This window comes from Cimex lectularius, unplaced genomic scaffold (genome assembly GCF_000648675.2).
Source record: "Cimex lectularius strain Harlan isolate CLEC.00 unplaced genomic scaffold, Clec_2.1 scaffold34, whole genome shotgun sequence".
Lineage (NCBI taxonomy): Eukaryota > Metazoa > Arthropoda > Insecta > Hemiptera > Cimicidae > Cimex > Cimex lectularius.
The window spans coordinates 1,759,656-1,771,348 of record NW_019392635.1 but is presented as its reverse complement, the minus strand read 5'-3'; the positions used below and the strand labels follow the sequence as shown (position 1 = coordinate 1,771,348).

Here is an 11,693-nt window from a genome sequence, read left to right as displayed (position 1 = left end):
TTAATGATTATTTAGAGATCATCAGATGCGGTCTAGTATGATGTAGGTTTAGAAAAACATTTTATCGTGCCAACGTCTCGAACTTTATTGAGATCATCTTCTGGGATTTATAAACATTTTTTAAATTATACAAATAAATATAAGGTATGACTATGAATTTGTACAACGATAAATTACACTTTGAGCGAGTTCAAATACTTTGATTAATCCTAAAATTTCTATATTGTGTACTCCATTGTATAAATTCATTGTCATATCTTATATCTATTTGTATAATATAATCATTGTTTATAAACTCCAGGCCTTGAAGATGATTTCAATAAAAATCAAAACGGCGCAATAAAGAAAATGTTTTTCTAAACTTACATCACACCAGGCCACATTTAACTATCTCTAAATAATTAGTACTCGATATTCCTATATCACCTTTTACACCTATTATTTAACTAACCTAACTGGATGTAGGTAGGTTACTCCCATCATCGACCTCTCACACTACACATTCACACTAATAAATACATTCACTCTCAACACGTTAGAGACAAAACTATGTAAAGTAACGATAATTAAATGCAGGGGCCCAGATTCTTGCTGCCTTGCTCAAGCATAACAGAAACAGGTGGCATCCTTACACACTCTCTATATGGAGCCAAGGAATTAGGTAGGATATATCGAGCAATACTCTGTATTTCGGTCACATTTTTCTAAAACTACAGCTGAGGTACTTATATACAATACTTTTTCTAAGCACATAACAGCTATTAATTTTTCAATTTTTATTGTAAAAACAATGTTAAGGTTTAATACATAAATATCTTTAAAAAAAAAAAAAAAAAAAAAAAAAAAAAAAATTGCGGTGTGCAAATACTTTATACCACCACTGTATATGTTCCCAGCCTTTTTTAATGCTTCACCATTACTTTTGTTTTTCATTATGTATATGAAAAATGTTTTTAATAATTCGTTTCTTTTTCCTTTATATTTTAATATGTTGATATTGCTATCTTAATTGGTATATAATTTATAATTTCAATGAAAACAAGACTGGTCAGCCTATGGAGTGTTAATGGAACATAATTTTATTGCCTTTCTTTATCATATTATATAAATCAATATTTCACTTCTCATTTAATGAATCAGCAAAAGTGCTGGTGACATTTCATTTCCTGATAGTTTGGTTTGTATTTGATTGGTTTTCATACACCTATTATACTGGATGCTGGAACCAATCTGCCACGTACTAACCAACCTTTTATATAATCTTTTCACAAAATTAATTAATATAATTATTTTGTTAAATGAACATAATTTAATTTCAAACATCTACAATACAAAAGGTGTTTCAATCCTGGAAACATGTTTTATTTTACATTGAACATTTACGTGTTTTACTGTCAAATGGGTAGGAATGAATTAATCGGACAGAGGACAAATCATCATTAAGGCCAGTAATAAATTTCATTACAAGTATGTTTTCATTTTGTTGTAATGAAAACAAAGTCATGCCAACGTACACATCGATTAGGTTGAAGGATGGTCATGCGCATGAAATAAAACTAAATGGGAATTTGGTTGTAAATTGTATAAATATATTTTCTATAAGAATTCGTATATTCATAGATTTACAATTTTGTGTTTACAGAACCAATTTATATCTGGATTAAATTTAAAAATAAGCATTTCGTACTAACAAGTTGTTTTAAAAAATGATACATAACTAAAAGCTTTATTAAAAATATATTCATACAAAATTGAATTCTGTACATAAATTTAAATACAAAAATTCTTAAATGCTGCAGGGCAATTTAACTATCCAGTAGTCCAATTTTTTTATACATATACAAAATTTAAATTAAATAGGGTATACAGAGATGAAATGTAACAGATAATTTGCTTACCACCCTGCATTGATAAAGAAACTTGAGTAAATAAAGCCTTATAAAATAACAGCCACTATCTTTAAACCCTCTAACTTATTTACTTCTGTGTGTTGTCATTTACTATTTCAATATCAATCACTTTGACGCTCGTTAGAGCGACTGGTTCATCGTTCACTCAAGCTGATCACGTATTTCAGTTGATTTAATATGTCTTTATTTCAACATAGGAACTTAAAAGCCATGAATGGTATAAGAAAACCGAAACGAAAATTTTATTAAGTTTTGTCTGCATTATATATTACAATTTAGGGATTGAGGAATGGGATGAGGAAGAGGTAAGGGGATGGTTAGAACATGATGGCAACTGATACAAAAACAAAAGCAACACACATTTACAATATTCAAAGGATAGGCGTTGAATGACGTAGACAGAGGAAAACATCAAAAATACAGATTTTGAAAATTTAAAAGAAAGTTAGTCCGTTTTGGGATTGTGTTCGGGCAGAGGAAATTTCGAATATGGATGGAGGGCAAATTTTTAATTGGTCCTCAGTCCAGGAATGGCAAGGAGTACCCGTCTTGATTGTCCTTTTGAAGAATAAGTCAAACGAGAAGGGGTCAGAGAATTGAACAGCGAGACAACCAATTTGTAGGCTTCCTATTTGGTTCAATCGCTTTTAACTGGTGCCCTCCTTTTGGTGGATTACTCGCTTCCTAGAACACAATCATTAAATTCATTTTACACAAGAAAAAATCTCTATTTATTGCTTAGCACCATTAAATAAACACTGCTAAATAAAATGCACATAAAATAGTTTTGTTAGTTCTTTTAATCAAATTCAATCTGGTCCTTCAAATCTTCATTTTTTCAACTTTAAAAATATCTTTTTAAATGACAATTTTGAAACCATCATAATTCTTACCATCACCGATTGATATCTGCAAACAAAAATCTGCCGATGTACTATTACACCGTTTTAAGTATTTTCAAGTTACACAAAATACATAAATAACATAAGAATTAATCTTGTCGTTAAAACAACTTTCCAGTCTGTGAGGTTTTTATTTTGTCTTAATGGGACAGACTTTGTACGCTGGCGTGAGATCGTATCATAAAATCCTACTATTTTCAAAGTAAACACTTTGTGAACACAGTAAGTTTATACATATATTTATTACCTGAAATGTATTTTATTTTGCAATACATTTACCTTTTAACATTAAAAATTGGAAAAGAAAAACCTTTAGTATCTTTTTATATCTATTAATTATGCTATATATCATACACAATCAAATCTGCTTATTCTTCTTGCAAGTCTTCACCAAACAAGGATGAAATACCATGACAATGCAGAAACTACTGGTTATACTGCCCTCTCTATTTAATTTAATTTTTTTTTGTTTCCCTCTTACAACAGTATTTATTTGAATATAACACAAGTAAAATTTTGACTGAGTAAGTTTTAAAAATTAAAAACACAATATATACATATATAATTAATTTAGTTAATTCTCAAATTATACCAGTATTTTACTTAGTTGAGTATAGTGCATTTTAATAGAAAGAAGCAAACATTATAAAAATTGTTTTATTTTTGTAATAATTGAAACAATTAAATAAATATTTCTATTGTACAAAAATATAAAAAATATGTATAATAAAAATTATTTGTAATCGTAGAACTACAAATTTTTACCAAAACCAACTTTTGATTTAAAAATTTTAAAAACAAGTTAAACGTTTTTTCTATGGTAACCAATTTATCAAGGATCATACAAATTGTAGATGGAAGTAAAGCCTATATACAAACTGGCTCGGGAAACTTTTATAAGTCTACATTTCTGTCTAAGCTACCATCAAAACAAAGAGAACTACAAATAAATATTTAACACAAACTTCAAGTAAAACTTGTAAATTCATGCAAAAATATGAATTTCTAAAACATGCTATTTCACAAAAAAAACAAAAAAAAACATTTATCTAAATAAAATCTATTTTACACTTGACATGCAAACTTTTTTATGTATATAAATAATATTTGTTTAACAATGGAAAAAAAAGTATAAACAGCAATCATGCTAAACAAATAGTTGAAAGTACACAAACATGCCTTGACATGTTCATATTTACCTTCTGCTCAATTGAAAATCCAATAAAGACGAGTAGAAAAACAAAAGAAGAAAAATAATGTTAATTTCAGTAACAAGAATTCTTATATATTGTACAATAAATCATGTTAATATTAATTGACATGGAAGTGAAAATTCACTTAAATTTAGCTAAATGTTGACTGATATATTATAGCATGGGTTTTTATAAGAAAGTAAATAATTTTATTCATGCTTAGACAAGCATTTTGAAAAATGTGTTTTTTATAAATACTTTAAAAAAAAAAATTTTTTTAAGGAATACAATCACGATGGGTCAAAACTGCCTTGAGTATATGAGACACTTTGATAACTCAGAAGGGCAAGGACATTTTTAAAATACACGAATAAATTATATTACTGTTAAAAGTCTACGAGAAATAAATAAATGGTAGAAAAAAAGGAATATAGCTTACCAGTTTCTTTTCTGCCTTTGCTTTGATATCCCCGGCAATGGTAAAGAAAGCTGATTCAACGTTTATCGACTCTTTTGCACTAACTTCCATAAATTTAATTCCGTACTCTATAGCAAGCTGTTCACCCCTTTCTTTTGAAACCTTTAAAAGAAAATGAAGATAATTAAAATATATATTTCTAGATAGAAAACAAAAGTAAGTAAGTAAAATTACCACTCTAACGTCGTGATCACATTTGTTACCAAGAAGCATTTTTTCAACGTCTGTTGTCGCATTTTCCTCAATATTTCTAATCCAATTCTTAATATTATCAAAACTTTTTTCGTTTGTGATGTCATAAACAAGCATAATTCCCATAGCACCTCGGTAATAAGCTGTTGTTATCGTTCGAAAACGCTCTTGACCAGCTGTGTCCCATATTTGCAGTTTTATTTTTTTACCATCTAGTTCTATTGTCCTGATTTTGAAATCAATACCTACAACAAATTAAATATTTTTTTATAAGAACAGGTTAAAAAAAGAATTTCTATCATCAGCCTTCTACAAATGACTCAATACTTAACAATCCAAAGATAACACAAAAAGTGCCTATGATACTTTTTTTTTTTTTTTGTGGACAATGGCACTTTTTTATTTATCCTTTTTTAGGTTTGCCTATATACATTTTTTGAAGGCAGCATCATATTATAAATACAATAAAATATACCGGACCAATGCCAAATTTAGGAGAAATAAAATCAACAGCTTGATCATTTATGACCATCCTGGCCTAGTTTTGCCTGTGTGTTATCGCATTTTGCCATCTTCATATGGCGAATCACTTATAAAACCCCTATTTTGCAAAACTGCAGAACACAAATTTAATTAAGCCTTTAAGCCCCAGCATATTTCAAAATTATTTTTTTCCTTCCAAGTTCTTCCTTTCTTTCTGAATATAATATTGATTATTGTTGGTGAATTGTTTTTACACGGATTTTATATGAAAAAATATGAAAGTATAAAGAATTTCAAGATATATAACATACTAGGCAGAAAGCTTGGGAAGTGAATTGATTATTTTAATCTCTCAGATAGCACCAGTAGGACATATCAAACAACTAATCTTAAGATAAATTATGACACAACGAAAGCATTATGTATGATTGTCTTTTTATAAAAACAGCTATAGATACTTTATTAGTTTTTATAAACATACAATAAGAAATAAAATGTTTCATTTCTTACACATTACATATGAGCATTTATTACTATTAAAATTACTACTATGACTAGTAAACATTGATAAAACGCCTTTCTTTATCTAATCAAATTCAATAACAATGGATCTGATCAAAGCAAATAGTTGAACACTGACATCGTTGAACATCAAAAAGGAAAATGTTTTTATGATAAAAATTCAGTATTAAATTTTTTGTTTTTTGGAAGGAATTTTATATTATTTATTTAATAATTATAACCTTATCTGGAATATCTTAATCCTGGATATTTCCTCATAGGTACATCACTTCTTCCCCCCTATAACGAGATTTTTCAACCGACCTATCCTTCTCCTTTTGTTGGCATTTGATTAATTTTGATTTTGGCATACATGATCGGCAGAGTACCTGAGCACTCTCCTTCAAAGAAATAAATGTTAATGTAAAATAGATAAGTAAAATTGAGAGGTTTTTATTAAATTAATTGGTTTTTATTAAAAATTTGAAATGCCCTCCTTTTTCATGGCCAATGGATCGTGTCGACCATGTTTTTCCTTGCAAGGATGTTGTAGAGCCGGTTGGGTTAGTTTAACAAAAATTGTCCATTCTCATTGGCCTGTAAAAAATTTAATTCCCCGATAGTTCCACTCATCCTTATTTTCAACCCCACATTAAACGTTTTCCTCACCCTTATCACTCTTCATTTATTCCTTAAGTGTTCATTTTGCCACTCTTTAATTTTGTTACAATCTCAATTTTATTTACTCTCTTCTAAATTTTAAATTTGGCCAGTGGTATGTTTAGGCCTACTGTCGTCTTTGGCCTGCAAGTTGCCAAGGGAATTTAGGTGTATGATTTTGGTTAGTCCATCTCTGTACTTGTCAGCAGCATGGCATGTTTAACACGTGCCACTAATAAAAACTTTTGGATCACTCCTAGCCTACATTTATCGACAATATATGGGCCTTTATGAATTTGGTTTTTAAAATTAAGATGAATAGGTATTTCTCCATTTTTTACCAAAGAGTGTGAAACTTGCGAATTACATTTGTCTATCATTCTTTCTCCTCAGTTCCCCTTATTTATTATCCTTAACAGTAATGACTGCAGATACCTGACATAATAAGCTAGTTGCTTGGTAGTATTGTTACAAACCTTAATTTTAAAACTTGGTGTTTACACATTAGAAACGGAAATAGTCACTCAACAAGACGGCACTTCCCGTCCAAGGTGAAGCTAACCTGGACGCAACTGATGAACAGGGAGAAAGGGCAGATTTACCTACTTATTTACTTTTTAACCACGTTATTTTGAAATTTTAATAAGGAGGTCTCTTTGGAGATGTGGAAAAAACCATTTATTTTGAAACAATCATAAAAAAGTTCAAATATCCAAAACCCATGAAGTGAAATGTGCTCAGGAAGGAACCTCTCTCACCCATAAGCTAAAGACTTGTTATGATGCGGTTCAAAAATAATCATTTTTAGCTGGATCAGTCCCTATCATTCTGGTTTTGTCTTTTAGATGAATTTTGGCTTTCTCCACTTCAAGGTTTGGCTTGGCTTGTGTGTTATTTTTGACAGTAGTATACCAATGACACATTTGCAAATATGAATATTGGTATTATCTTTTTGTTCCTTTTGAACAAATTGAAGCTACTTTGAAATTGTGAATTATTGTTTTGATATCTTTGGGTTGGCGACATTTTTACCCCTATCATATTGGTATGCCTAGTCTCGCTAGTTTGGTCTATTAGATGTGTTTGGTATTTTACCTTCCTCTTAGGTTTTTATTTCATCAGTCGTGAGGCATTCTATACCCTTACGTGTCTTTGAATATATCGGAGCCTTTTCTTTGTTTGTCCTGTCTATTGTGCTCGTTTTATTGCTGGTATGTTAGTGTCAGTATTTTCAGTTCAGTGTAAAGTGTAAATAAGTTGTCCCATGACGAATGGGTACTTTATGAATTTATATACACAAGATGTTAGATTTCATTCAATTTCTAACTTTCACAAATTTATAAAAAGATCTGACTAAACAGAATCACAGAAAGTCAGCACTGATGATGCTGAAACGCCAATACAGTGAGGATAATCAGACAAAACTGCATCTGCAACTATTCACATACTAACCATTTTTGTCTTTATTTTGTTAATGTTTAATGCTGTCCCAATTTCCAACATGGGTAGACTATAAATTTGATTAATATTTTACAATAAACGTATTGGAATAGGAAATAACTTGGATCTTATTTGACTTGATGTATTATCCAAGATCAGTTTAAAGTTATTTTGGGTATGCCAGTTAGTAATTATTAAGCAGTTATTTTATTTATCTATTTTTTTTTCAGAATTTGATGATGTTCTTTTATATGATATTTTAATTAAAAAATAATTGTGAGTATTAATCCAAGTATGTTTTAGAGGTCATAATTGACCATATTAATTATTTCAATTAATAACTTTTTTAATCTAAGGTCTTGGTTGTGGTGAAAAATGAACCGAAAAAATGAAATGAGCTGAAGGTGGTGGGCTCGAATCCCGCCCGTGACAGTCACTTTTTCATTTCAACCAAGACCTTAGATAAAAGTAATAATTAATTTGTAAGTATATTGGGTTTAAATGCAGGTCTGCTAAATTTGAACTTAGGACCTTTACCTTACAGTGATGACTGCCTCGTCAACGCTGTAACTATTGCAGCCACCGACACCCCACACATCAAAATATTAAGCTATTTACAATTACCTAGTTATATTTCATAAATGGTGTTTTTTATCACTAGGATCTGATATGAGAGTAGTACTGCCAATATATAAATTGACAAATATCATAAAAATTAATAAGTAAGTAAAAAATAGTTATGATGGGTTAATTATATTAATGCAATGGTTGAAAATTATAGTTCTACTATTTTGGGTAATCAATTATGTAAAAATTAAGATTGTTTGGCAAATCTTTTCCTGTACAATCATTAACAATGACATTGGTGGAGGTATTAACAATGTGTTTTTTTTCATGCACAAATTTGAAATTGTAATGTATGGCTACCAAGAGGGAAATGACAATGACGATGATCTGCAAATTAGGAAATTGTGAGAATTAGAAGGAAGGACTTTCAAAAAATTTAAAGTTATGTTGCTAATGATGAGTGGGACAGTCTGTAACAATGAAAATAAGGTGTGTTTTGATTATAATGATAAAATATATTTGTTGTTTTATATAAGACCGAGAGGAATACACTGAAAAAAGGAGAGAGGTCGGGGATAATACTGGAATCTACCGTCAAATGGAAATCCAAGGGCACGACGAGTCTCCGTTTGGAAAGACATTAACGAAGATTAGAAGAAAGGGCAAGCCAATTAATCGAAGATGTCAATGCTGTCACTAGGAAAATGCGACTGTATGTCATTAAAGAAAGAGCGTAACCTCAAAGAACATCAAATTGTATGGCAAAGGGCGATCGGCCGTATTTTGAAAAACCACCTCTCACGACAAATCCCCTTGAACCCGTTTAGAGTCAAATTGTTAAAAAAGCTCGTTACTTGGATTAAAATATTTACCGATAGTCGAGATGAATGTATTATTGAAGGCATCTTCGGAGAACCTGAATAGGATGCAAGTCTTCCCAACGCCAGAATCCCCAATTAGTAACAGTTTGAATAAATGGTCGTACGTTTTGGCCATACTCGGAGGGTGAATTAAGTAATAACTAAAGGGAGAATTTTAACAAGTTGTCATTTATCCTCCTTCCATGAGCCACTGGCACTTTGATCGAATCTTCAAAAAGAAAGCAGTGTGATTTTTTTAACGCTGCCCGCAGACTTAGAGAGCCTTTATAGAGACGGCTCATAAGCGCGCTCTGAGAAGAGGCGCCTCCGACTTAAGCAAAGGATTATGATTTAAACTTCAAGGATCGTTTCTTCACTTCTCCATGTACTTGTACTAATCCAAGGTGCTACATCACTGGAAAAATACACACGAATAACTAATGAAGATAAAGAAAAACAAAATAAAATGCTTAAACAGCAACAATGACCGACTAAATCTACTAGTAGAAAAAACAAAACAATTTATTTATGTATATTAAACTATTGAATAAAAAGTACTCATCTGTTCATGTATCACGAAAGTAAAGTTAACACAATTTTTTAAACATTTGTGCTATGTTCATTATTGCTTTCAATTAATTAATTCTTTTATGGAACGTTTTGGTTGAAATGAAAAAGTGCCACGAACGGGATTCGAATCCCCTCGAACCTTCGGCTAATACACCGCTGTTCTACCCCACTTGAGCTATCGTTACTTCGATCCACTCGGACTAATTTGGCTAATTTTTTTCTTCTTAGGATCAAAAGTAATATTTGGGGTTAATAATGAGGTGCCTAAATCTCATTTAGTGGACTTGTACTGCATCTTAACTTTTTTGTCTGCATCTTCTTTAGTGACTTATACTGCATGTAAACGTTTTGTCTGCATCTCCTTTAGTGACTTATACTGCAACTTTTTTGTCTGCATCTCCTTTAGTGACTTATACTGCAAGTACACTTTTTTGTCTGCATCTCCTTTAGTGACTAAAAGTGAATCTACACTTTTTTGTCTGCATCTTCTTTAGTGACTTATACTGCATGTAAACGTTTTGTCTGCATCTCCTTTAGTGACTTATACTGCATGTACACTTTTTTTTCTGCATCTCCTTTAGTGACTTATACTGCATGTACACTTTTTCGTGTGCATCTCCTCAGCGGCGTGGGAGACAAAACTTCTGTAATCCAGGCTAAACCATGGTCCAGTTTTTTTTTGGTGAAATTTAAAGGAATTAAACTCGTTGAATTTGTTCCAGAAGGGTTTTGTCGATTTTGTGCTCAATTCAGAACGGTCATACCTTTTGGTGAATAGGAGGAAAGTTATGTCTTAATAAAACAACAATTCCCGACATACAATGCAAAAACTTTCTGAATTGGATGGGATCGAGCTTTTATCGCCCGATCCTTTTGCGTACCTTGTTCGTTCTGACTACCTCGGCTACCGACCATTGGTCCATTTTCTAAAGGCAGAGACATTTCACACGTTGAAAGATGTAAAAACCGAATACGACTTTTAATCAAAATCCAAGGAGTGGCACTGCCACGGAATTAATAAGGGAGCAGCTGGCCTCTAGATTGCAATTGCCAAAGAGTACGAAAGGCTATTGATGCTCGCTCGATTGAAAACAATTTGCTGGAAATATAAACAAATTCAATTCTATATCTTGCTTCTGTAATTATTTGTAATCGCCGATTAAAAATAATTATTAAAAAACAAAATTAAAAGCGCCGTAAATTCATTCATCGGAATTCAAAAAGAGAAAGCTATAATCGGATTTTACTTTCATTTTTTAATTTTGATTAATTCTTATTTATATTATACCATCTGAAAGCTCTTTGCAGAAAAAACACAACAAACATAAGTAGTTAATTTTTTTTAGAATGCTTTACTAATGCAATGAATCAAAATTATAATATTAATATTTCAACCACGAATGGAATGGCTTTACTAATGTTAGTAAATAGCTTTAAATTGTGAATGAGGATCTCATTCGTTACAAATATGTTATTACAGTATATGATTATAAGTAGAATGTAAAAATTCATTCAACGTTTTTCCCCCGAACTAAAATTACGATGTGTCATTAATCTACGAATTTTGTTATGCGTTTTAGTTTAAAATTACATAAAATTGTATCAACACCTTATCAAAAGAACCCTGTTAATAAAATAAATATGCTAAGATGAAGTGAGTGTATAAATTGAATAGCTGAAAAGGATAGTTTTACTCACAAACTTTTTTTTTGCAGTTTGGGTGCAGTTTTCTACAAAAACAGTTTGTAAGTAAAACTAACCTTTTCAACTACTGAACACTGTTTGTTGCGAAATGCCTGCGGAGTTGAAGAATCTGTAGGTCGATCGACTTATTTTTTCTTGATATCAGACGCATTTCCTCAACTATCTCTTTTTTTCTGTTCGTTATTCTTGTCCTGTTGTAGCTTGCACAGTATGATCGTTTGGGTTGTATTACC

General features: G+C 30.9%; 1 protein-coding gene across 3 annotated transcripts; it reads right to left on the bottom strand.

Moving 5' to 3' along the window:
- Positions 1 to 1,567: 1,567 nt before the first annotated feature.
- On the bottom strand, positions 1,568 to 9,734 carry LOC106661922 (ras-related protein Rab-8A). 3 transcript variants are annotated; one of them, XM_014385679.2, is made up of 5 exons: positions 9,199 to 9,734; positions 4,658 to 4,920; positions 4,445 to 4,585; positions 4,012 to 4,014; positions 1,568 to 2,594 (listed from the first exon to the last, which is right to left on the bottom strand). In XM_014385679.2, the coding sequence occupies exons 1-5, from the start codon at positions 9,320 to 9,322 to the stop codon at positions 2,499 to 2,501; spliced, it is 627 nt and encodes a 208-aa protein (XP_014241165.1). In that variant the 5' UTR covers positions 9,323 to 9,734; the 3' UTR covers positions 1,568 to 2,498. The 3 variants fall into 3 exon arrangements, with proteins under 3 accessions (XP_014241165.1, XP_014241166.1, XP_014241167.1); XM_014385680.2 differs by lacking the exon at positions 4,012 to 4,014 and having other exon boundaries at positions 1,991 to 2,594; XM_014385681.2 differs by lacking the exons at positions 1,568 to 2,594; positions 4,012 to 4,014 and adding an exon at positions 2,734 to 2,819.
- Positions 9,735 to 11,693: the final 1,959 nt, after the last annotated feature.

What these genes read in the sequence shown, in the direction of transcription:
- LOC106661922 (XM_014385679.2), bottom strand. Translation starts at nt 9,322, where the DNA reads ATGGCCAAAACGTACGACCATTTATTCAAACTGTTACTAATTGGGGAT. An exon ending in TACATTCATCTCGACTATCG is followed by an intron (nt 4,921 to 9,198) that starts GTAAATATTTTA and finishes AATTTGTTGTAG; the next exon opens with GTATTGATTTCAAAATCAGG. An exon ending in GTGATCACGACGTTAGAGTG is followed by an intron (nt 4,586 to 4,657) that starts GTAATTTTACTT and finishes TTTCTTTTAAAG; the next exon opens with GTTTCAAAAGAAAGGGGTGA.